This window comes from Rhinatrema bivittatum, chromosome 12, assembly GCF_901001135.1.
Source record: "Rhinatrema bivittatum chromosome 12, aRhiBiv1.1, whole genome shotgun sequence".
Classification (NCBI taxonomy): Eukaryota; Metazoa; Chordata; class Amphibia; order Gymnophiona; family Rhinatrematidae; genus Rhinatrema; species Rhinatrema bivittatum.
The window spans coordinates 27,746,160-27,771,895 of record NC_042626.1 but is presented as its reverse complement, the minus strand read 5'-3'; the positions used below and the strand labels follow the sequence as shown (position 1 = coordinate 27,771,895).

The 25,736-nt window shown below is 43.9% G+C and overlaps 1 protein-coding gene across 10 annotated transcripts in view; it reads left to right on the top strand.

Annotated features, from left to right (window-relative positions):
- The window catches only part of NCAM1 (neural cell adhesion molecule 1), a 522,274-nt gene that overhangs the window by 444,400 nt on the left and 52,138 nt on the right, over positions 1-25,736 (top strand). For 9 of the 10 annotated variants that reach the window (XM_029572163.1, XM_029572160.1, XM_029572161.1 and 6 more), the window contains 2 exons: positions 3,300-3,424; positions 4,702-4,882. In XM_029572163.1, the coding sequence (XP_029428023.1) occupies positions 3,300-3,424; positions 4,702-4,882 (306 nt within the window). Of the gene's footprint in view, positions 1-3,299; positions 3,425-4,701; positions 4,883-16,409; positions 17,559-25,736 lie in introns of those variants that run through there. The other variant, XM_029572168.1, reaches the window with a different exon arrangement.

The window sequence follows — 25,736 nt, the reverse complement described above, 5'->3', positions numbered from 1 at the left end:
GAAGTAATTTTACCATCTCCTTTGCAATAGTCAGTACACACTCATACTTGCCCTCTTCAGTTCAGGGTAATAACTTGATATAAAAGCTTTTCATAGTCCTAGTGTCTTACAATAAATATCCTGATTGCACTACTTAGTAGTCAAAATAGCTGACTGGATGCCATTTATAGTAGAAGACGGAGTGTAGCCTCAAATGGCAGAAAGAGTGTAAATCAGTAATAGTTGACAGTATGACTGGAGCAGAATGCAGATAAAAGAATTAACAGTGATTACTTTGGCTGTGATTTCATCTTGCTGCTGCCAGACTGCAGATAGCTATGTCAAGGAATTTATATGGGGTGGGAAGCCTGAAAAGCAACTTTATGTTTACTAATTCAGCAGTTTATTGGTGGCATTTTTTTATGTGAACAATAACTGCCCTTAACTTTAATTTCATTTTAATAAGGATATTATTAGCAGTATGGTAACATAGTAGATGGATGGCACAAAAGACCAACCAGCTCATCCAATCTGCACATAACTGATTCGTTTCCACATTGCTAAGGATTTATCCCAGCTCCCAATCATAGAGTGTGGTATCTCCCTTTATCCAGGACAGTTTAGTCGTTTTGTACTCTATTTTTCAAGGCAGATATGCATACAGGGGCAGATTTTATAAATCTGCGCACACGCATACTTTTTTCGCGCACCAGGCGCGAACAAGAGTACGCAGGATTTTAATAGATACGCATGTAACCATTAAAATCCAGGGTCGGCGCGCGCAAGGCTGCTCAAAATTGGCAGCCTGCGCGTGCCGAGCCGTGCAGCCTGCCGCCGTTCCCTCCGAGGCCGCTCCGAAATCGGAGCGGCCTCTGAGGGAACTTTCCTTCCACCCCCGCACCTTCCCTTCCCTTCCCCTACCTAACCCACCCTCCCAGCCCTATCTAAACTCCCCCCCTACCTTTGTCGGCAAAGTTACGCCTGCTAGAAGCAGGCGTAACTTTGCGCGCGCCAGGCCAGCTGCCGCGCTCCATGTTCCGGTCCGGGGGCTGGTCCGGAGGCCACGGCCACGCCCCCGGGCCAAAACCACGCCCCGCGGCGCCACCCCTGAAACGCCGCGTCACTCGCGACACGCCCCCGAAACGGCGCGTCACTCCCGGCATGCCCCCGACACGCCCCTCCATGCAAGTCCTGGGGCTTGCGTGCGCTGCCGAGCCTATGCAAAATAGGCTTGGTGCTCGCAGGGGGGGTTTGGGGTAGGTTTTCGGGGGGTACGTGCGTATCTTACGTGCGTACCCCTTTGAAAATCTACCCCACAGGATCTACCACTTAGTAAACAAACCGCAGACTTGCAATCCTTGAGCTTACGCAGGCAGACTTGTACTCAATGAGTGCTGGAATCTTCAATTAGTTTGAAGAATTCCTTTCTGAGGGTGTTGTGATGAGAGGAGAACACTTTGATATCTATTAAAAGACCCAGTTCTCATGTCACATCATCTTCTTGTATCTTATACCTAGATCTGGGGTACTCATAAACCTATCTGTCTAAAATGGCATCCTTCAATCTGCATCCTTGTCTCTGAGGCCAATGCAGTAAAGTGTGCATAAAAAATGTGCATTCAAACTGGGCGCTTGTTTTTTTTTGTTGTTTTTTTTTTTAAACACATGCACATCCACCTTTCCTGGACACCCAATGCAAGATGTAAATGGGCTGCCGTGCTAAATCGGACATGCTAAGATAAACTATGCATCCTTAGCGCATCCTTGGCATCGGGCACCCAGGAGATATTGCTGTGTGCGGGTTACCAAAATGGACGTTTAATTTACGCGTGTCCATTTTATACCATGGCAGTGAATTTACTGGGACAATATACACGGCCTGGAGCATGAATATTGTGCGCCCAGAATATTTTTTTCCTGTCGAGCCTTTTCGTTTTTTTTTTTTTTTAGGATGCTGCTTTCTCTGGTTCCTCCTACTTGTATCGCGATGATACTAGGTAGGAGGAACCACAGAAAAAGCAGTATTTTTTAAGTAGACCCCTTGACCCCGGGACAGGCGTAAAATTTGATGGGTTAAAAAGTGCGCTTCGGACATATGGTGATTTTTTGCATTGTGGGGTAATAGCTAATAGCCTCATCTACATGGCATTTACATGTGATGAACACTATTAGCTACGCCTTTGTTTGGAGGCACAGATCCCTGTATTGCATCGGGGGTTATGAACGCACATCCAGCCGCTCATTAACCTGTGTGCTAGGCTGGGTGCACTTTATTGCATCGGCCTCTCTGTTTGTTACGTGTAATAAAACCATAACCTCACATAAGGAAGCAGCAGTTGCAGGTGTCCTGAAGGAGAGGCTGATGATAAAGCCCTGCCCAGTACTACAGTGGCAAATGTTGCATGCTTGTCCTTTCTGATTGGGACAACAAAAATTTGGGTTTTTGTCCCTAAGATGTTCAAGGGCCTCACTCATTTAAAAGAATGCGCATTCAGTACCTATCAATAGTGCTGGTTTAATTAAGGGGGAAAATGCTATCACTCATTTTAAAAATAATGGCAATAAAATAATTTGAATGAAAGAAAATTAAATTCAGGGCCACAGTATGATTGCTCATGGCCAACAAAGTAGGCAGTGGCTGCATCTACAGCATGTGCCAGAAGGATCTTGTTTTCTTCAACAGGCTTCGCCATATTGATTCTGTCTGCCATGCTCACTAGAATTTAAGTAGGAGAGTAATATTGCTATAAGTCTGTACACTGTTTTAGCACACTCAGGACAGGGGGCTCTCTGAAGAGGAATCTCTGTATAAAACAAAGCTGCTCTGTTGGCTGATTCTTTCAGCATTTTCCAAATGGTGGATCCCCTGCTTTACTTAGTCCCATGCAGTTGCATTGATCCTGATTTTTGCCACTGCTTAAATCTGCAGTGGGGGCATCCCATCACAGTATCTTGCTGCAAGTCCCACAGAGATTACAATAGGTGTTTTGTTGAGGCAGATGCACTGAAAGTGAAAGCATGCTGCATGTGTAAATTAGTAGCAACCAAAGAAGAAGCAGCATCCATATTTCTGCCATCCTCTGAAGAATTTGCCTTTTTTGGACATAAGAGTTTCCGACAGCCACAGTGAGGATGCACAAAAGTGTGGCAGTAATAAGAGACAATCCAGAGACTGAGCGAGGGGGGGGAAGGGGAGGACCTTCAAGAGCAGCATTTAGCCCGTTGCTATGGTTTTGTAATGAGTCTTCAGGTTCAGTTCTTTTTTTTATTTTTTTAAATGATTGAAAAAGCACTGAATTTCCATGCACTGATCATTATAGGGGAACCAAGCGCCCCAAAGCTAGAAGGGAAGGTGGGAGAAGACGGAAATTCAATCAAGGTTAAGTTGATCAAGCAAGATGATGGTGGATCGCCGATCAAACAGTATCTGGTGACTTACAAAGCCGTAAGTGTCACTGAGATGACTTCTGCTTTTTTTGAGAAATTGGTTTTAACAGATTTTCTTCTCTCATTTTTTTTTGTTTTGTTTTTGCACTTATTTTATCATGAAATTGCAAATCTGAAAGAAAAATAAATAAATAAATAGGAACATTTTATTCAGTGTGTACAAATTTCAGGGTTCCAGTGTTTTATCACCTTGTAATAAGATGACCAGATAGTTTCAGTTTCTCTGGGACAAGCTCAGCCAGTCCTGTTGTACTCCCATTGTATATCTGGTTTCGTAGATCCAGATGTTGTAAAAGCAGCAGACTATATGTGCACTGCAGTATCACTGGGGAAAATAATTAATTCCATAGGTCTGATCTGACCTTTTTAATGTAGGATTTCCCAAACTGGGTTGGGATCCTAAATGGGGGTCACAAATGGCAGCACTCTCCAGGTGCCAGCATTAGTAATGAAAGTCAACATGGGGCCTGTGAGCCAGCACATGCTCACAGACCCTGCAACGGCATCGCCCTTGCATGAGTTTCTGTGGTAGCAGAAAGCATTGCACAAGGAGGGATCACGACTGCTGCAGGGACCCATAAGCTTGCATTAGTCTACATGCCCCATGCTGACTTTCATTAGTAATGCAGCTGCCACTTGCATATCACTGTCGGGCTTGAAATCAGCCATGAGGGGAGGGGAGAGCTGAGCATGCATAGTTCAATGGAGATTGCCACTGCTCCTCTCTTCTCAGCCACTACTGAATCTATGCAAGAGAAAAATGTTGCCATTGCCATCAGCCTGCCCTCTTTTCCCACCTGTTATCATACACTTTTGGCCCAGGGTTTGAAGGAAAATGTTACGCTGACCCTGGCCAAGGGATGCTTGGAGGAGGTGCTACTTGGAGGGAGAGATGAGATAAAGGAGGGGTTTGAAGTAGAGCAGATTGGCTGGTGGAGGGTGAGGGGGGATGTCAAAGGAGGTTGGGGATATGTGGGAATCAGCTGGGGAGAAATATGAGAAAAGGGTTAGAGGAGGTGAGGCTGGGAGTTGAGAAGGAGGGAATGAAAAAATCGGGTGGGGATTATAAGAAGGGCTTGGAGTGAGAGAGGATCAGCTGGGGTGTGTGAAAAGGGCTGGAGGCGAGTGGAATGGAGGTTCAGAGAGAAGGTCCTCTGGAGGGGGTGGAGTTTGAGAGGTACTAAATGGGGTCACATTGGCTAAACATTTGGAACGTCCTTCACTAATGCTATGTCATTTTGTCTCTTTGACATTTCCCCCTTTCGGTCATCCCAGAAACATGCCTCAGACTGGAAGCCCGAGATCCGTGTCTCCTCCAGCAGCAATCACGTGACCCTTCGGTCCCTGGAGTGGAGCGTAGAATATGAGGTGTCTGTGGAAGCAGAGAACCAACAAGGAAGGTCAAAGCCAGCACGCTACTCCTTCTGGACATCTGCTCAGCCAACAGCCATTCCAGGTATAGCAAGCCCCCTTCTTCCCCAAGCCACTCCTTCCTCTGCTTTAACTCTATGCAACAAATGCTGCATCTCCTTTAATGCGCCTGAGAAAACCCCCTTCAACAGCTCGCTTGCTTGAAGCCATTTTATCATGAGCAGTTGCCATCCAGTTTGTTGCCACTGTGTGTAAAAAAAAAAAAAAGAAAATGTGTGTTTGGGGGAGCGGGTAACACATTATTGACTTTCCTGTCCTTTGCTGTCACACTAGCCACATGGTTCCCAGGGTTTCAGCAACACTTTTTTGCTGATATTTCTCTTCCAGTATCAAATGTTGCTGATGAGTGTTCAGAAAACCAAGTACATGATGGAGCACTTTGCACTATGTAGAATTCCTGGGACATATTTACTCAGTGGGTTCATATCTATTTTGCTATCAGTATAAAGAGCAGTGTCCAAGACAACCACATGTTCACGAGGTCCCTTCCCACAAGGAGCTTCTAATCTTGAGTTTGCACACAAAGAGGTTAAGTCAGGATTCAAAAGGTTTACTTGGGTAAAATCGAGTTTTAGCCTGATAAATCTACCCAGTTAAAAATGTAGCCCCTCTAACCGGCTAAATCTGTGCAGTTAAAATCACAAAACATGTAACCAGTTAAAAATAATGGACAGGATTGTAGGTATTCCTAAGATGGGCTTTTGAATTTTTTTTTTAATTTAATTTATGTATAGTCTGCCTTTTGGCACTTCAGAGTGGATTGCATTTGGGTATGTAGGTATTTCCCAGTCCCCGGAGGGCTTACAATCGGGCCGATACTGTAAAAATACGGGAGAGCGGGCGAGCGCCCGCTCTCCTGGCGCGTGCACAGGCCACTCTCCTGTGCGCGTGATTCAGTATTTTAATTTATTAAAATTAGGCCCGGCGGTAAAAAGAGGCGCTAGGGACACTACCGCATCCCTAGCGCCTCTTTTTTGACGGAAGCGGCGGCTGTCAGCGGGTTTGACAGCCGACGCTCAATTTTGCCGGCGTCGGTTCTCGAGCCCGCTGACAGCCATGGGTTCGGAAACTGGACGCCGGCAAAATTGAGCGTCCGGTTTTCGAGCCGCGGGCCCATTTTAAATTTTTTATTTTTTTTATTTTTTGCTTTTTTAAACTTTCGGGACCTCCGACTTAATATCGCCATGATATTAAGTCGGAGGGTGCACAGAAAAGCAGTTTTTACTGCTTTTCTGTGCACTTTCCCGGTGCCCGGAGAAATTAGCGCCTACCTTTGGGTAGGCGCTAATTTCTGAAAGCAAAATGTGCAGCTTGGCTGCACATTTTGCTTTCTGAATCGCTCGGGAATACCTAATAGGGCCATCACCTAATAGGGCCATCAACATGCATTTGCATGTTGCGGACGCTATTAGGTTCGGGGGGCGGTTGGACGCGCGTTTTGGATGCACTATTACCCCTTACTGAATAAGGGGTAAAGCTAGCGCGTCCAAAACGCGCGTCCAAATGCCGGCTAACAGTGCGTTCCCTCGGAGCGCACTGTACTGTATCGGCCTGAATCTAAGGGAGTCATTTATCAAGCTGCGATATTTTATTGCTGTAAGAGCAAAATCTCAAAATGAGGGAGGGCATTCCTGCAATATTTGGCCCCTCCTGGGCAGTTTCACCGGGATATTTTTTTCTCATGAGAAAACGACCGGTCATTACTGGTCCAGGGTATCTTTTTAAAGGTAAGAAGGGAGTCCGGGGGTGGGGGCCACTAGACTACTAGGATGGTTGATCTATGTAAGGAATGGGTGGGAGGGGGGGCAACTAGACCACCAGGGAATTGGTTGACTGTAAGGCGGGAGGGCATGGGAGTGGTAGCTACTGGATGTGGGGGGGGGATGGGGGACTAGTATGGGGGTTTGGTTGAGCGGGGCAAATTTTCATAAAAAGGGAGGTGTTTGGGAAGGGGCGAGATGTCACATGATTATTTTTTTTAACTTTTCTAAGGCTGTGCCACCTCACCTGGTAGCAGAAGGGTGGGCGGATATCTAAACAGACCCCCAGGGGGGATTTCCACATTGGGGAGGAGGCATCATTTTTGGGCCATGTGGCCCTTTACAAAGCATCTAGGGACATTGGAATGTGCATTACCATCCCTATGCTCCCGGGATCAGTTAGCTACAAGCCTGAGAAAAGTAACATGGCTAGCTTTTCTTTTTTTTTTTTTTTTTTTTTGAGGGAAGCCATGGTATTTTATTTGCAATGGATTAACTGTCTTCTTTGCAAGTATTTGGGAATTTTATGAATACAAATGCTTGCAAAGCAGCAAATTTCAAAAGGAGATAGATTTTTATGCAAATATCACATCATATCGCCACAGTATATGATTATTACACGATAAACCCTGTTTTTCCACATTAATCACTTATCACAGCTTAGTAAATCTATTACTAAGTATGTACCTGAGGCAAGGGAGGGTAAAGTGATAATATTCAGTGCAAACTGGCTAAATTCAGCCTGCTAGCCTTGACTACACAAATAGCAGGTCTTCATTTACCAGCTCAAATTTTGACCAAGTAGATTTAACCAGATATTCGGCCACACTGTTAGCCAGGTAAATGCAGCTGAGTATCCCATATAAAAATAACAAGCAGACGTACGCCTGATTATCTTACCTGTGTGAGGTTTTGAAAACTGACTGCTTAATATCACAGAGTGAGTGAAGGGTGGGTAAGGAAATTGAAAAGTTTCTGCAGGCTGACAGAACCTCTCCCTTCCATAGTAAACGGTTCACTAAACAAACAATGTGAAGCCCTGCCTTCCTTTTTTTTTGTAGCCGGTTCTAGCAGATGATTATAACCTGAAGAAAAAAGTACACTTTCTGAATGTTTGAGGCCTATTTTCACCTGGCATTAACAAAGTATGAAAAAGAGAGAGATGATTTTTAACCAATGAGGCAAGTCTATATGAGCAGAATAATTGCCAACCTGAAGGTCTCATTTCCACACAGTGAGTCATAACACCAAGTGGACACTTTAAATGGAAGCAGAAGAGACCCATAATTGTTTTGTGTCTTGGTTTCATACAGATATAGCATAAATTCCCTATAGTCTCCCAGGGCTATCAGTGCTGCAGATTTTGCTGGTGTATTCCAAAGCCTTGAATGGAGTGTGAGGTGTTGAATATGATACCGTTGAACAGGGTGGCAGACAGACCTCATGAATGGTCCCTGGATCCAGGGGATGGCAAATCGGATCTTCCACCTGTGGGGCATCCTGGAGGTGGACCTATTTGCGGCTCCCTCTTTTCTGTTCTTTTTGCAGAGTGCACAGCAAGCTAGCCTTGGATGCCTTCGCCCTCCGTTGGGGCCAGGGACTTCTGAATGCATATTCTTCAGTTCCACTGGTCAAGAAGACTTTGTTGAAGCTCAGGGAAGAAAAAGGGACTTTGATCCTCATAGTCCCCCTTTGGCCAAGAAGGATTTGGTTTCTGCTCCTTCAGGAGCTGTCCATTTGGAAACTGATCAGACTGGGGACTTTCCTAGATACCATCACTCAGGATCAAGGCAGGTTGTGGCATCCTGTTACTCACTGCCTGAATTTTGAGAGACTGATTCTGCAACCTCTTGACCTTTCTGACATGTCTTGTGTTCTCTTAGCTTCCAGAAAGCCTTCCACCAGAAAGTCTTATGGACTGAAGTGGAAGAGGTTTACTGTGTGATGTGAGCAAAGGGCCTTAGATCCTTTCTCCTGCTTAACACAAAAACTGCCTGACTACCTTCTACAACTTTCTGAGGCTGGTCATATGACCAATTCTGTCAAGGTTCAACTTAGTTCAATTGGTGCATATCATCACCATGTAGAAGGTAAGCCCATCTCTGTTACAGCCTTTAGTTGTATGTTTTAAGTGGGGTCTGCTTCATTTGAAGCCTCCCATCAGACCACCTGCTGTGTCATGGGACCTCAAATTAGTTTTATCCCAGTAGATGAAATCTTCCTTTGAGCCACAGCACTCCTGTCACCTGAAGTACCTCACCTGAAGTATCTGATATACACTTTTGGTGGCAGTTATAGTGTGCAGGGTCAGTGATCTTCAGGCCTTAGTGACTTATCCACCTTACACTGCTTTTTCGTAATAGGGTGGCCTTGCATACACATCCTAAGTTTCTGCCTAAAGTGGTATCGAAATTTCATCTTAATCAGTCAGTTGTCCTTCCAACATTTTTCCCTAAGTCTCATGCTCACCAAGGTGAACAAGCCTCGCACAGCTGGACTACAGGAGAGTCTTGGCCTTCTATCTGGAGTAGACAGAAACCTATAGAAATTTCACTCAGCTTTTTGTTTCTTTTGATCAGAGTAAGCTGAGAATCACTGTTGCCAAGCAGGCACTTTCAGTTGGCTAGCAGATTGCATCTCCTCCTTCTATGCCCAGGCGAGCTTGACTCTTATGGACCATGTCAAGGCTCACTGTGTTTGAACCAAGGCAGCGCCAGTGGCTCATTTACGATCAGTCTCCATTGAGGAGATTTGCAAGACCATGACATGGAGTTACACCAACTCATTCACATCGTATTAGTGCTTGGACAGGGATGGCTGACATGACAGCAGGTTTGGCCAGTCTGTCCTCCAGAACTTGTTTAAGATGTAGAACCCAATTCTGTTACCACCTAGGGCCCATTGTTTTTGTTACAGGCTGCCCCCTCCTTTAGGGAATATACCTATAAAAAAAAGGCCTGTTGCCATCAAAAATATTGTTGTTCTCGTTGGCAGTGGTTTTTTGTTACTTTTTTGTTGAGGGCCGCCTGTAGCTAGGAATTCACCCATGTGTGAGAACTGCTATCTTGCTTATTCTCAGAGAAGGCAGAGTTGCTTACTTGGAACAGGTGTTCTCCAAGGACAGAAGAATGTCAGTCTTCAGGAGACCCGCCCAACTCTCTTTAGAGTTGGTCTCCATTACATGGATATATTTTTCTTTTGCTATTGTATTAAACTGAAAGGACCCTGTGTGGCCATGTGATATAATGCATGCAAGGGCATGCTCATGAGGCTCAGTCAAAATTCTAGAAACTTTGGCATAAGTTTTCTATGCCAGGCTCCATTGGATGTCATCACCCATGTGTGAGGACTGACACGCTGCAGTCGTCAGAGAACCCCTGTTACAGGTAAGCAACTCTGCTTTATTTGATGAGGTAAAAGTCGAAGTGGAGATCTCGTCTCCAGGACACCTGCGCCTAGCCACCACTGGAGAGACCCCATTATATCTCCATAGGCAAGAATAACAAACAAATCATACAAGATGGGTGACATCATCCGATAGCATTGAGTCGGGCTTTATTTTTTCCTAGCCTAGTAACTTCTTAGTATATCTTCTGGACATTTGCAGGAGTTACCGCGCAAATGTCACCACGCACCCTCCCTCAGTATGTTTTTGTCTGCTTTGTGAACAGTCAGATTTTCTCTCGTCTTACGTCAGCCATGACTATTCTTAAAAAAAAAAAGGAAGAAAAGAGACAGAAATTTTCTACAGCAGACCATCTCATAATGTCAGCACCAAGATATTCTACAGAAAGAGAAAAATCCCTTTTAAATTTTGTGGAAAATGGTACCATAAGATGGATTCAGCAGACCAGTACAACTTGTGCCTTCATTGCTTAGCCCCAGACCATGACATCTTGAAATGCAACCCGTGTGGCAGAATGTCCCAGAGGGGCCAGAAGCTGAACTTTGAGTTTAAAAGCACATCGGTCAAAGCATCATAAGAAGAGAGAATGATCCTCATGAACAGAGACTTTTGCTTCAAAAAGATCTCTGGGTAAGTCACTGGCGCTTAAAGATCAAGGGACTAGATCCCTACGCCGAAGCACTATGAGAGTCAGCTGGCACTGTATAACAGTGGCATGAAGCCATCTTCACCAAAAAGTGTTTTACAGCCCTCGAGACAATAAAAGGAATGGCACAGAATTGTCGACACTGAAGAAGAATGGCACAGAGTCAGTGGCACAAATAACTATTGGCACCAACTCACTAATGCCAAATAGTACAAAAGCTTCTGCACAGATGTGCTGAGAGAGAACATCACAGTAGCACCACACTGCTAAGCACAAGCATACATCACAGTCGTCTGAATCTGTAAGTGTCATGTCGTCTCCACCTTTGTTACAACCAGAGGGCTTTCCTTCCACTAGCAAAAAAGAACAAAAATTGCCTTCTCCAAAGTTTTCAGACTGTCGTACATTCGTGCAGAAACTCTGGACAGATTTCATTAAGACTTGTATTAAGGAAATACCGGACAGTAATTCAGCATTCCAAAGACCATTTTAGAATGGGAAGAACTACTATCTAAACTTCCTCCATCTTATTTGGTAAATGCAGAAGACAAACAGTTGGAAGAACCCATTGAGGTGTCTTCAGAAGAAATAAAACTACATTCACCATCATATATTCTGTAATATTTGAAAGAGTCTCAAAATTTAGATGACTCCCTATATTATATACGGAGGCCATTCACCAGATCCTCCATCAGACCCATTTCCAGAGCCAAATAGAGCATCAATGCCACCAGAGGATACCACTTATTTTTCATTCATAAACAAGATGTCTGAAGCTATACCCTTCAATCTTCAGGAAGAAGAAGAAAGCACGACAGAATTACAAGGAATTCTTCAATGCTTACAACCACCAAGACAGTTTGACTGTACGTATGCATCGATAATGGATGACCAATTGAAAATATAGAAAACACCCTATTCCAATACACCTGTAGCAAAAAATATGGATCTCAAGTATAAAATACAAATATGTCCTGGAAATAAAGTCCATTTGCCGCATGACTCGCTAATTTTTGAATCAGCGATGAGGACAGCCAAAAAAACAAGACATATCCCAATAACCCTTCTGAGAAAGACTATAGTATCCTTGACACAATAGGCAAGAGAGTATTCCAGGACGCAACATTACAATCTAGAATTGAAACCCACCAATTACGTATGATCCAATATGTTTTCGACAATCTATAAAAGCTAAAAGATCATGCAGATGAACTACTAGAACAAGAGCTAAAACAATTCACTGAAGTCATGAAGGACCCAGAAAACTGTGCGAGACACATTACCCTTTCTATCTATAACTCTTATTTTAAGGCTTCTAGAGTTTTGGCATCAAGCATAGTAGCCAGAAGATTAGAATGATTGCATGCCTCTGGATTAAGGGAAGAAGTCCACAAGAAGCTGGCGGATACCCCGTGTGCAGGCAACACGTTATTCACAGATAAAATCAAGACATTAAAATCGATCAAAAATCAAAGCATCAGTAGCATGGGATATACTTAGTTTCTGGGTACTTGCCAGATACTTGTAGCCTGTATTGGCCGCTGTTGGAAACAGGATGCTGGGCTTGATGGATCCTTGGCCTGACCCGGTATGGCATTTTCTTCTGTTCTTAAAGCACTGCACTCCAGTCACTATCGGCATCACAGATGGATACTGCCTCATAAAAGAGATATTGGCAGGAGACATAGAGTAGACCTTATTACTGTTCACAGAGAAGAAGTACAACCTGTATTCATATTACAAGCAATTACAGCAGCTTCAGCAGCCATAGCAGCAGGCACATCATCCATAGCGAAGACAGAGGGGTCGTATCAGACAACAAAGATAAACGCAGCAAACTCACAAAATACTAGCTTCTGGATTCTGATCCTCAAGAAAAATCCATACAAATCCCATTTCCAGAAATACAGATTGGGGGAGGATAAGATTCTTCAAGGATCAATGGAATATCAGCACTTTGGACAAATCAGTTTTGAAAATCATCCACCAAGGATACTTCCTCAACTTGGAAAATTTACCACCTCAAAAAAAAACCCTGTTATCAGCATCATTCAAAAACACAGCTAAACATATTAACCCAAGAAGGTACATTGATTTTTGCAAGTGAAAGCAGTTTGAACAGTCCTGCAAAGTCAGTAAGGAAAGGGATTTTACTCAAGAAACTTCCTAATCCCAAAGAAAACAGGAGATTTTCATCCTATCTTAGATTTCATAGATTTAAATACTTTTCTAAAAAAGGAAAAGTTCAAGATGAACTTGTTAAGCACAGTCCTTCCACAGCAGGACTGGTTGACATTGCTAGACCTCAAAGATGCTTATGCTCATAATTCTAATCAACAAAAACACAGGATTGTCATTACCAATGCAGAGTACTACCTTTTTGTCTCATGGCAGCTCCAAGAGATTTTACCAAATGCCTGGATGGTAGTAGCTGCTCATCTGAAGAAGCAAAATGTGCTTATATTTCCATGATAGAAACTGACTAATATTGAGTATGTCTTATAAAAACTCTATAAAAGATGTAAATCAAGTAATAAGCACTGTACACATTATCGGATTTGTAGTGAATTTTGAAATATTCAGTTTGGTACCAACACAATAAATAGAATTCATAAGCACAAAACTGGACATTTTCAAAGAGAAAGTCTACCTTCCTCTACCAAAAGCAAGTAAAATCAGCTTTGACATGATCTTTATTCAAAAGCAAATGGACTATAGCATAGAAATACATGAGAATGCTGGGTCATATGGCTTCAACAGTGCAAGTGACACCCCTAGCTAGGCTTCAGATGAGATATGTCCAAGGCTCCAGATGAGACATGCCCAATTGCACCTAAAAAAACAATTAGGATCAAGACATCCAATCACTCAGTCACAGGGAACTAATAACAAAGGAACATTTAGACTCATTAAAGAATCTAGTTCAGGGACAAGCCATACATCCCTTACAGATACAAAAGATATTGACAATGGATGCGTCATTCCAGGGGTGGGGAGAGCACATCAACTCAATGTGCACACAAGGAATTTGGACAAAATTAAATAAATAAAACAAGATCAATACGCCAGTATTCTAGAAATGAGAGCGATGTACAGTGCCCTTTGAATGTTCGAAACTTGCCTAAAGAACAAAACAATGCAAGTTTAGATAGACAATTAGATTGCAGTGTTTTATATCAACAAACAAAGAGGAACAGGCTTTTACCAATTTTGCAAAGAAACACTAAACATTTGGAGGTTTGCATCAGAAAAGAAATTATGAATGTCTCCCAGGGAAAAACAATGTCCTAGCAGACAGACTGAGCCATCAACTTCAACCACATTGGTCACTCATCGAAGACACGCTGCGATTCCTCTTCAGCCTCTGGGGGAACAAAGACCATAGATGTCTTTGCATCGCCATTCAGTCACAAACTATAGCAGTATTGTTCCAAGAGACTAACCGTCCAAATGTGAAGATGGATGTAATCATCATACCACTGAGCAAAGGCCTACTGTATACGTACCCGCTGATTCCGTTAACATTAAAGACAATTGTCAAACTGAGAAAAAACAGGGGAAGAATAATTTAAATAGCCCTATTTTGGCCATGACAGAATTGGTTCCTGTGGTTTCAAAAACTTGCAATAGCTCTACCTGTCAAATTACTGTTAATACCAAACCTTCTGAGCGTTTCTGTATCCCAAACTCTGCTCTTTATCACTGACGGCATAGATATTGTAAGCAAACTAATTCATAATCTCCAGCTGCCACAAGAAGTGACTAAAATATTACTGGCAGCAAGAAAATTAACCACAAGGAAATCATACAGCTATAACCGGACATGGTTTAGTCACTGTTGTCGGTCACAGAGAACAGTCCCATTTAAATGTGCTGTCCCAAATTTGCTCAGTTATTTAATGCATGTGATGAAGCCCAGCTTAAAATCTAACTCAGTAAGTAACTTGTGAGTTATCTGGCTAAATGCCTTTCAACATGGACCTTCTGGTGGTCATCTAATAAGGTCTCAGCTTGCACAAGGAGCTCTTCTCTGCTGTGTGAGCCTGTGTAATCTATATTTCTTGTGGGCTGAAAGTGGCTTGTTATGTACATACAGTGACATCACTGTGTAGGGTGGCCAGCATTGTCCTTGGTCTGGCTGAAATCCTGCAGATTTTGCTGATTTATTGGTTGCTTAATGGTGGAAACTGTTGGCCTCCAAATCCAGTTTCCATAGCTTTGGCTGTTGAAATAAACAATAAGCCTATCCAATGTTCAGTGGCTTTCCTCTTGCATAAGAAGATTGTTCCTTGTATCAACATTGCAGAGAAAATGACACGGCTTGACCCCGTAGCTTGCAATTAGGGTGACTAATTGGCTCCAGGTCACCAGGGACAGGCTTTACCCTCACTGTAGATAGGAACTCTTCATCCTACTCCTCTTAGGAAAATGGGCACTGTAAGTCTATACACAAAATGGGAGTAAAAACAGGCCTGGCTCAGTTTATCCCTGATTACCTGGAAGCCATTTGGCAGCCATAAATAAAATCATTCAGCCTTAAGCTGCTGGCACTATGTGCAGCTGCAGCTGAGTACAGAGTTAATGCATAGTTGTGAGTAGAACCCAGCAGTTCTAACCGCTCTCTACATGCTCTCTAGGTGCAGTTAAAAGAATAATGCACATCATGTAACAATGAAGACATCTGTAGAGGCAGCAATACAGTTCAGTCCTTGGATAACATTTTATGTGATATGTTTGAAATCAGTTGTTAAAATGTACTCTGGTGGTTGAAAATCTTCCATAAATTTTAACAGTGCATTTCTGGGAGCTTTTTCTTCAAGCTCACAAGGTAAAGAAGTTAAATAAGGACTGTACTGTATGGGTGGGTGATAGCAATTAGACTTCAGTGCGAGGTTGAGGAAGCTATGGGAAATCTTTTCCAGTCATTTTAAAAAAGATTGTGAGGCCGAATGTCTGTGCACCTTCCATTCATGTGACAGTGGTACATGCTTAGCCATGCACATGTTTATAAGCTGCTTTCTTATTTTTTTTCTGAAAGTCACCCATTTTTTTATTATTTTTTTGAGCCTGACCAGTCAAGTTCACATGGTGCAGCAGAGAAGTGCATGTCTAACCATTCATGTGAAACCATGGCCTGAAGGCATGACTAGGAAATTAAATCTGCCCATTTCCCTCCACCCCCTCTACCCCCGCAGCTCAGATATGAGCCTTTTCTTACCAGAAATGTTGTGCTGCCCTTCAGAAGCACAGCTGCACATTTACACATTCAGCCCACCTGTCCATTGCTGTTCACCTTATTAATATCATCTGCTCGCTGACCTTTAACCCCTTTCATGTAACCTGCTCTGCTGCTTATGGCTTTTGCTGAGAGCTTCTGAGCCTGCCCTTTTGATTTTTTTATTTGGTTTTTCTTTTTTTGCTGTTATTACCCTAACTCTTTTCTAACCTTTTTGTCATTTTTAATTTAACTAAGTTAAATTAACCTTTAATTCTTATGTTTTCTATATTTATGACTATTTTTTTACTGTTATCTATTTTCTCTCTCCCTCTCCCTCTCTCTCTCTCTCCTTTTCTCCCTTGCCCTTCTGTCTGTGTCCATTTTCGTACATGCCACTTTGGAAATCACTGGAACATCCACTTGTGCCAAATCTATGGTTTTTTTTATTTGATTCAATTTTTTTTTTATTTTTTATAAATACTGTTGTTTTGTCTTCCTGGCATCATTCTTGGTCACCTACAGCAACCCTGGGAAGTTCATCTGCCTCGTACACCTTAGCTTCATTGCTTGTGTCAGCAATGGCTGTCCTCCTATTCTGCTAAACCTTGCACAGACACTTCAAGTGTCATTACAAGACCCTCCCTGCCTATCACCACCCCACCCACCCACCCACCCCACCCTCCATAGAACATAAGACACTTTGCAAGGCTGCCTTCTTTCTTAGGCTGCTCAGCCACTCCCAGCTCAAGTGATCAGTATGTTCACCATAGCCAGCCGGGGAAAAAAATAGCAGCAAAGTTCTTGGTCTTGCACAGCCTTGCTGCAAGATACTATTCATCTCATTCACAAATTTCACATCGTGATCACAATGCCACCCCCTCTACTACATCTGGCCAATTTTATTAATTAAAAATCACTTTCATTTTCTTTTAACTGTTATTGCATATTTAAACCGGACTGTGAAGCTCAGGATATGTGTGTGTATTCGTGCACATGTGTGTATTTCCTGAGCTGATGCCCTCAGTTCGTAGGATGGTCATGCTGCCCCGACCCTTGGCACACTGTTTGATGGGGCAAGCTCGGGAGAGGGGACAGCACATCCTGAGTCTCAGGATGTGCTAGAAAGGAAACACTGAGCAGCTAATCCAACTGCACCCATAAGGAAATCTGGCAGGTCCCATTTTTCACAGATCCTCGCACACCAAGCGTCTCGGTCCCGTCCACAGTATGGCAAGTAAGAAAATAACAGCGCATCCATTGGAAGAGTCCAGAGACATTCTTGCCCATGAAAAACACCTTGCTTCACTTCCTTGAAAGACATTTTCTACTGAATGTCTGAAACCAGACTTCTTTTAAATTTGAATGTTTTGGTGGTCCTGCTCCACTTCTAAAGTGTTTTATCTCTTTTTGTTTGTTTTTAAATAACGTGTAAAAAAAACAAAACAAACCTTTATTTTATTTCTTATTTTGAATCAAGGATTTGTCGTGCATGGAAACCGCTATGCACAACCCATATGCTAAAAAAACTTTTTACAGGTCACATTCTGTAGCGATTCACATCTAAAGCTGAAATCGCTACTGGATGAAGTAAAAGGGCAAATTTCAAAAGTACTCCAAAGCATAAAGGGCAGATCTGAAATGCAGAAAAAAATAAAGATGTGAGAAAAAAAAGACTGAAAGGTTTGCTTTTTATTTTGTGCATACAAAAGTACAAATGCTAGAAATGGTATGTGTGATGGGGAAGTTTTCTTGTGGCACCTCCCATCAACACGGAGGGCTCCACATAAGTGTCTCACCTACCCTATTACCCAGGTTACTGCAAGCCCAATCAATAACAGACTGCTCTCTAGTACAAGATTCAATTCCACGTTTCAGACAGGAATGGAACTTTACGAGGAGCCTCCTATTCCAGATGGTGTTCCTTACAAGGTTGGCAAAAAGAAGCTGTGTGGAAAGGAAATCTCTGGTTTCTATTTTTTATTAACTTTTATTAATGGCTACTTAATGTACTCATCCCCCAACCCTGGTCTAGTTTTGTTGTGTCATGTTAACAAAAGTGCACTGCCTGTCCCCTCTCTAGACTGAGCAATGAGCTTTCTCGTGGCTGACGAACCATGCGCTTTGGCTTTGAAGCAATGGAGCTGCCACTGCCAGGCGGCAGACTGTGATGTCATCAGCCATGGGATGGTTCTGGGGACCATGGAAGAGCATATCCATAGTACCTCCATCATGTGCTTGCAGGCTTCTCCTGATCGGGAGCCATTCATGGTGGCATAAATCTGCAAACACTCTTCAGACTCTTGGGCCACTGGTGCCAATTTTCATTTAGCAAGTGCTTCACAAGATTGTTTCTACCTAGTGCGACCTGGAATGAAGTCCCTCTCTCTCTCCTCTCCAGCAGCAATGCCTAGTATCTGATTATAAAACACTCATAAATTTTACATAGCAGTAGCTCTGCATAAATACAGGAGTTGGTTTTTTTTTTTTTTTTTAAGGGCTGTGGGAAAAGGTCTGCCCGCAGCTTGCTATTCTCCTGCATGCAGTGTCTTTGTATCATAGTTGAGGGTCAGCCAATCAAACAATCTTATTGCCTGAAACCTGGAACTTGCTGAAAAAAGTGCAAAAAGCGGAATATAAAAATCTAAATAAAAAAATTAATAAATTCTTGTAACTTGCTTTTATATGCAGGGACCTTAGATTACCCACCGCCCCTTGCAGCATGCCTTTAGTTTCCTATCACAGCCTGGTATCAATACCTTGGGAACTACTGGTCCAATGCCTCAACAGAATGGGTATTCCAGCCTGGCTCTGGGTCCATAATATCAGCAATTTCCTAAGCCCCGAGTAGCTGTGCCATAGGGTAACATCATTACTCAGAAAGTAGAGAGTGAGGGAAGACTTATGTGTTAGCTCCCTCTTTGCTCAAAAACCTCAGAGCCTGAGAATTTGGTCTGAAACTAAAAGAACAAGAGAGAAAAAATAACTCACAGTTCAAAACTGCAACTCCATGGCATCAGGCGATAGGGCTGAAATCCTTGTGTTCTAGTAGCCCCTTCTCCGGCTACTCCATTTCAAAACAGGCTGTGCCTTGTTTCCTTGCTGTAAACAGCATGCATTGAAGTGCAGTTTGGAAAACCAGAACCAGACTCCTATCTCATGGTGATCTGATGTTAAGTCAGGACATGCTGGTGCTGAATGAAGAACTCTTTTATGTGCAATAATCTCTGTGTCTCCCCTCTATGGCCTTTATCTATTTTCCTTGTTGTAAAGGTCATCCTGTGCAACTGTGAGAGAAGGGACTAAGTATAGAAGTCAGGAACTGAGTTGTGCTGGGTGACATAGAACTTCAAGGACAAGCAGGTGTTCTCTGAGGACAAGCATCTGAGAACACCATCCAGTGGAACCCGGCAAGAAAAGCTAATGTCAAAGTTTCCAGAACTTTTACTGAGCCACTCTGAGCATGTTTGAGCATGCATTATATCACACGGCCACACAGGGTCCCTTCAGTTTTTTCTTTTCACAGAGCCTGGTGTTTCGCAGTTGAGTCTAGTCTGTCTCCCTATTTCTCCTTTTCTGGTGTTTTCAGTGTTTTTTTCCTGGCTTTGAACATAGTCAGGATCACATGGTTCTCCCCTCTATAGATCCTTAGATAGGATTTTCAACATTTGGATAAGTTTCCTTTTGTGTTGAACCCTTGGGCTAGTGGTGTGCTCTGTGCCTGTTGACCATTGATGGCTGCCACCATCAAATTTGGTATTGCATCCCTTTTATTTCGTGACATCATGTCCTCTCGGGGTTCCAGCAGTGCCCTCAGTGAGGGAGGACTATGTCTGTCACAGACCCCCATGATAGATGTGTCCTCTGCCTGGGGGCTTCACATGATGTCTGGACTTGCCACAAGCACACTCGGATGAACTGAGTGTGTGGGTAATTTTTTGAAAACATTTATAACTTAAGCCTATGAAGGCTTACAAATTTATGCAAGGTGTAACAAAATGACCCCTTAGTATTTTAAATGTTCTGTATCAGCAGTTTTAATTTCATTTTCCTGTTCATATCTGAGATCAGTCCAGGCTTCTGGTTTTTGCCTCCCTGCCAGCAAATGGAGACAGAGAAGAAAAGCTTTACTGATGCTGCTACTTAACCTAGAGTGCCACTTGCAGCCCCTCAGTATTGCTCTGTTTCCAGTAGATGATAGAGGTTTAAAACCTGCAGTCTGGAGTTAAAGAAGAAAAGAAGAGGAAGATGGATTTTTTTCAGGAGCTTCCTCCTAGTGGGGTTGTTAGGTCCCTGGTGAGGGCCATCCTCCCTGGTTGAGGTGGACGAGCAGGGGGATTAGTGATCCTTGGTGCTGGCTCATCCCTGGATATTGAGGAGGTTTCGATTAGCTGGAGAGCCCTCAGGATCCAGCAGCCCCTCTACACAGCATTCAGGAAAGCACTTTTGTCTTTATCTATTCTAAGAAAAAAAAGAAACAACCTGATTGTTTTATATGGTGGCTTAGAGAGGGTTCTCGACTTCGGCTAGCTCTGTGAGTGATTGGTGATCACACCAGACACAGCTGAGAGCCAACGGTACCTGGGTGTCCCAGCGTTGATGAGACTGCCACAGCAAGTGTTGAGGAGGCAGCACGTATGAGATGCATATGGCGCCAGCAAAGCATCGCGGCAAGGCCTGCCGCTCATGTGGAGATCTGTGGTTTGTCTCAACCACGTGAATCTGTGCACGTGCTGCATCTCTAGCGGGAAGGCAGCTCGGGATGGTTCAGGCTCTCTTTCGGCACATAAGAATGCAGACTCTGTTTTGGCACATAAAAGGCCTACGAGATCATCCATAGCCGCTGCATATCCTTTTCCTGTGAGTGCAGGAACAGCAGCCATCTTGAGTGCAGTCGCAGTAGCACCAGAGGCTCCTGGGGAGGCAGGGGATTCCCCTCCGTCTTTATTGCCTGCTGTGCAAAGTCCCATGGAGAGACTGGAAGCCTAGAAAGATGAGGAGCTTTGATGCAGGAGTATTCAGAGATTCTTAAGCCTTTTCCTTGGATTTTGTGTTACTTCTCTACAGAGCCTATCTGGTTAGAAAGGCAGCAGGGGAGAAACGCTCTTGAACCCAGGGTCAGCTGCAAGGTGACTCAAGCTTACACAAAGACATCGCCCAGTATCTGAAGGGTGCTTGTCTTGGTTGTGCAGTGAGGTGGCCCCATGGAGGAGTCTGAGGATTCCAGGATTCTGAAAGCGATGATGTTCCACTGGATGGGTCTCCAGGGGTGGAGTCCCTTCAGGACTTTTCAAATCCACATCTGGAGGAGGTGCTGATGACTGAAGGGGATGCTCCTAAGGTGATCTGGCAATTTCACAGGGAAGAGTTTCCACATGTGCTTAAACAGCTAGGCATCAAGCTTTCTCAAGTAGAGTTGGACCAGGAAGGGGTGTACCTCAACATGGTCAGCTTGAGAGGTCTGCTTAAGGCCTTTTCCTTCCACAGTCAGTAAAGCAGCTGGTCATCAGGGAGTGGGATACCACTGACACTAGTGAAGGTTGTACCCATTGCTGGAGGAGACATTAGAGTTTTTGATGCTTCTTTTTTGGCAGTGACCACCATTCCGGTGACAAGGTCTGCTGCGCTGAAAGACATGCAGGACCAGAAGTTGGAAGTTCTTAAGAGGATTTTTGAGGTTTCTACTTTAGTTATCTGGGCTGCGGTATGCAGCAGTTTTATGCAGAGAACTTGTTTACACTGGTTTCAGCAGTTACAGGCGAAGGAGATGTCATTGTTCTCCTTGAAGCAGATGGAGCGCTTAGAGGCAGTAGTGACCTATGAGGTAGATGCCTTGTATGACTTGATTAGGCTGTCCTCCAGAGTTATAATGTCAGCATTTTTGGCCAGGTAGCTGCTCTGGTTAACAAACTGGTCTGCAGATGTTTGGTCAAAGTGCAGCTGGTGAAGCATCTGGGAGTCCAAGGGACATATATTGCTGGAGGACAAGCCGAAGGGAAGAAAGAAATCCTTTGCCACCCGTTCGCATTTTAGAGACTATAGATGATATTGGCAGAACAGAGACTCTTCGGCAGTATAGACGCAAAGCTCGGGCAGGACCCAGTCCTTTTCAGGTGGGCAAAAGCCAACCCAAGATTGCCCTGGTTAAGGAACAGGGGGAGCTAAGACTTCACAGTGAAATGAGGCTGGTCCACTCTTCTTTTCTGGCTGTCAGAGGGCAGTTGTCCCACTTTTACGAGGAGTGGACCGGAATCACAATGGACCAGTGGGTCTTGGGAGTGATAGAATGATGGCTATGCTTTAGAATTTATGCACTGGGTATGGAAATCCTTCATCATCTCCCCTTGTGCTACTCATGCCAAAGAGTTAGCAGTTCATGACACGATGGACTGCTTGCGACAGCTAAGAGCAATGGTGCTGATTCCCCAAGAAGAACGGTCCTGATAAAGGAAGGGATGTTCAGACCAATTTTAGATTTAAAGAATGTCAAAGTGGCCCTCAGGGTACCACGGTTTTGTATGGAGATGCTGCATTCAGTCATAGCGGCAGTTCACAAGGGAGAGTACCTGTCATTACTAGTCCTCACAGAGGTATACCTACATATCCCAGTCAGACAGGAGCACCAGACGTTCCTGTGGTTTATGATTCTGAGAGTCCATTTTCACTTTAGCCCTCTTCCTTTTAGTTTGGCAACAGCACCGCATATGTTCACAAAGTGATGGTTGTGGTAGCAGTAGCCATTCAGAAGGAAGGAGTGCTGGTACACCCATATGTGGACAACTGGCTCATTCGGGCAAAGCTGACTGACCTCTGTTAGCTGGCAGTTGAGCAGGTCCTAGAGAGGTTGAGGGCTCTGGGCTGGGTGGTGAACCTAGCAAAGAGCCATCTAATGCCATCCCAATCCTTGGAGTACCTGGGGGCTTGATTTGACACCCGATTGGCAAGATATTTCTAATGGAGGACAGGGTGGTGAAGCTGCACAGTCGGTTCACCACCTGTTGCGACCCAAGATGCCCAGAGTTTGGGATTATTTGCAGGTCTGGAATCTATGGCATCGACACTAGATCTAGTTCCCTGGGCGTTTGTGCATATGCCCCTTCAAAGAGCACTCCCCTCCCGTTGGATCCTAATATCAGAAGACTTGCAAATTCCACTTCCCCTCAGGAGGGGGGCTTAGTTGGGTCAATCTGGAACAGGGGATGGAGTTGGAAATCCTGACAGCCTCTCCAATTGGGGAGCAGTGTGACAAGGCCAGACTACGTAGGGTCAATGGTCACAGGAGGAGGCATTGTGGTCTATCAATTGGTTAGAGACTAGAGAGGTGCATTTATCCTTGTTTTCCTTTCTGCCACAGTTACAAGGTCAGGCAGTGCGAGTTCTATTGGACAATACAACGAGGGGTAGCTTATATCAACCGATAGGGAGAGACCAAAAGTCAGATGTTTTCTCAAGCCGCTTAGTTGTTGGTTCACTGGGTGGAGCAGCAACTGGCAATTGTGGCAGCATCTCATTGCCAGGGTGGACAACATGCAGGCAGATTTTTTCAGCAGGCAGAAGTTGGACCCTGGAGAATAGAAGCTGTTGGAGGAAGCCATGCTTCGCATTGGGGTCAGGTGAGGGAATGTCTTGCAATCACTTGATGGCGTCAAGACAAAATGCCAAGGTGGCGTGCTTTTACAGTCGCAGGCGAGAACACGGAGCAGAAGGGATCGAATCTCTGGTGTTACCATGGCCACTGGGGATTCTTCTTTGTCTTTCCCCCATGGCTGTTACTGGGCAGGGTGCTATGGTGCATAGAGAGACATCTGTGAGAAGTGATTCTCATGGCTCCAGACTGGCCACGTCAGCTGTAGTTTGCAGACCTAGTAAACTTGGTGGTGGATAGTTTATTAAGATTTGGTCATATTCCAAGACAGTTGCTCCAGGGTCCCATATTTACAGATCAGGTGGATTGCTTCTGTCTCGTGGCTTGGCTTTTGCGAGGAGACACTTGAGATGGAAGGGGTATTCCAAAGATGTCATTACCAATTTACTGCAGGCTTGGATGGCTGTCCACATCCTTGGCTTTTTTTAGGGTGTGGAGGATTTTTTAGGCTTGATGTGTTCAACAGGGCATGCTGTCTACTCAGGCTTCAATTTCCCATACTTTGCCTATTTACAAAAAGGTCTAGTAAGAGATCTAGCCTATAATTTCCTTCAGGTACATGTGGCGGCTTTAGGCTGTCTTTGGGGGTAAGGTGTAGGGAGTGTCCCTAACCTCGCATCTGGCTGTGATTTGTTTTCTTCGAGGGGCAAAACACTTGCAGCCCCCAATACGGAAGGTGTGCACTCATGGTATCTTAATTTGGTGATGAGGGTGTTGTGTGAGTCTCCATTCGAGTCATTGCGGAGGATGACTCTAAATTATTTAGCCCTGAAAGTGGTTTTATTTTTGGGTGGCGATTTTTTCAGCCAGAAAAATTTCAGAGCTTTAGGTGTTGTCTTGTAGAGATCCCTTTCTTCAGTTTATGGAGCATGAGGTGTCCTTGCGGATGGTTCCCTCATTTCTGCCGAAGGTTGTTTCAGCCTTTCATCTTAGTCAAACAGTGGCACTTCCCGCCTTTCCAAATTTGGATTCATCTGTGCCACAAGTGAAGGAACTTCATATCTTGGATATGCAGCAGGGTTTTTAAGGTATCTCTAGCTGACTAATGGTGTCCAGATATCTGATCATATTTTTGAACTTTGGAATGGGCCAAGAACGGGGTGCAGAGCATCCAAGGCTACTATTGCGAGATGGCTAAAGGACACATTAGCTCGGCATATATTTGTAAAGGTCATCCGCTGTCAGAGGGTCTAAGGACTCACTCGATTCAGGTGCAGACAACGTCATGGACCAAGTGTCAGCTGGTTTCCTCACAATAAATAAGTCGGGCGGCCACTTGGAAGTTATTACACACTTTCTCCAGGCATTACCGGTTGGATGTCCGAGATCCGGACTCTGAAGTATTTGAAGAGAGAGTATTGTGAGTGGGGTTATCACATTCCTCCCCCAGTATAAGGGAGCTTGGGTACATCCCAGGAGTCTAAACTGATCTGGGGTATGAACGGGAAAGGAAAATTGGTTCTTACCTGCTAATTGTTTTTCCTGGAATACCACAGATAAGTCCAAAACTCCCCCCCACGCCACCCCATTCAGTAAAGCCCGCTTGTTATGGCAGTTTGGTTACATGGTCTTTTGCTTAATGTTGTTGGAATTAATTTTCCAGGCTTCACCTCCCTTCTGCTCGTTGAGGGTCTCAGTTATTGTGATAATTATTCTCATCTTGGCTTGGGTACAGGTCCATTCCAAGGGACTGCAGGTGGCACTCTAAGTTAAGTAGACCAGTATTAAGAGAGCTTCATTGGTTGCCAATTGAGCAGCGAGTGCAATATAAAGCGCTTTGCATTCTACACAAAGCAATACATAATGAAAATGTCAAGTGGCTAAATGCAGCAATAAGTTTACACATACCGCAGAAAAACCTGAGATCTGCCAATAAAGGTCTCCTGTCTATTCAATCTTTAGTATCCGCTAAATTAACTTCCGTAAGGGAAAGAGCCTTGTCGCTGGCTGGACCAACTATTTGGAACAATCTGCCAATTGATCTAAGATTAGAATTGAATACAGCACAATTTTTTTAAAAACTCAAAACATGGTTATATCGGCAAGCTTTTGGCACAGAAAAGGATGAGAAGTAATATGATCTTAAGAGCAGTGATTATATGGAGCAAGGATAAGCAAACAGTAAACATTAAGTAATGATATGAATGGTTGAATTGAATGCATGTATGTTTTTATTTTATTCTTTAATTATTTTAAAACTTTAAGAA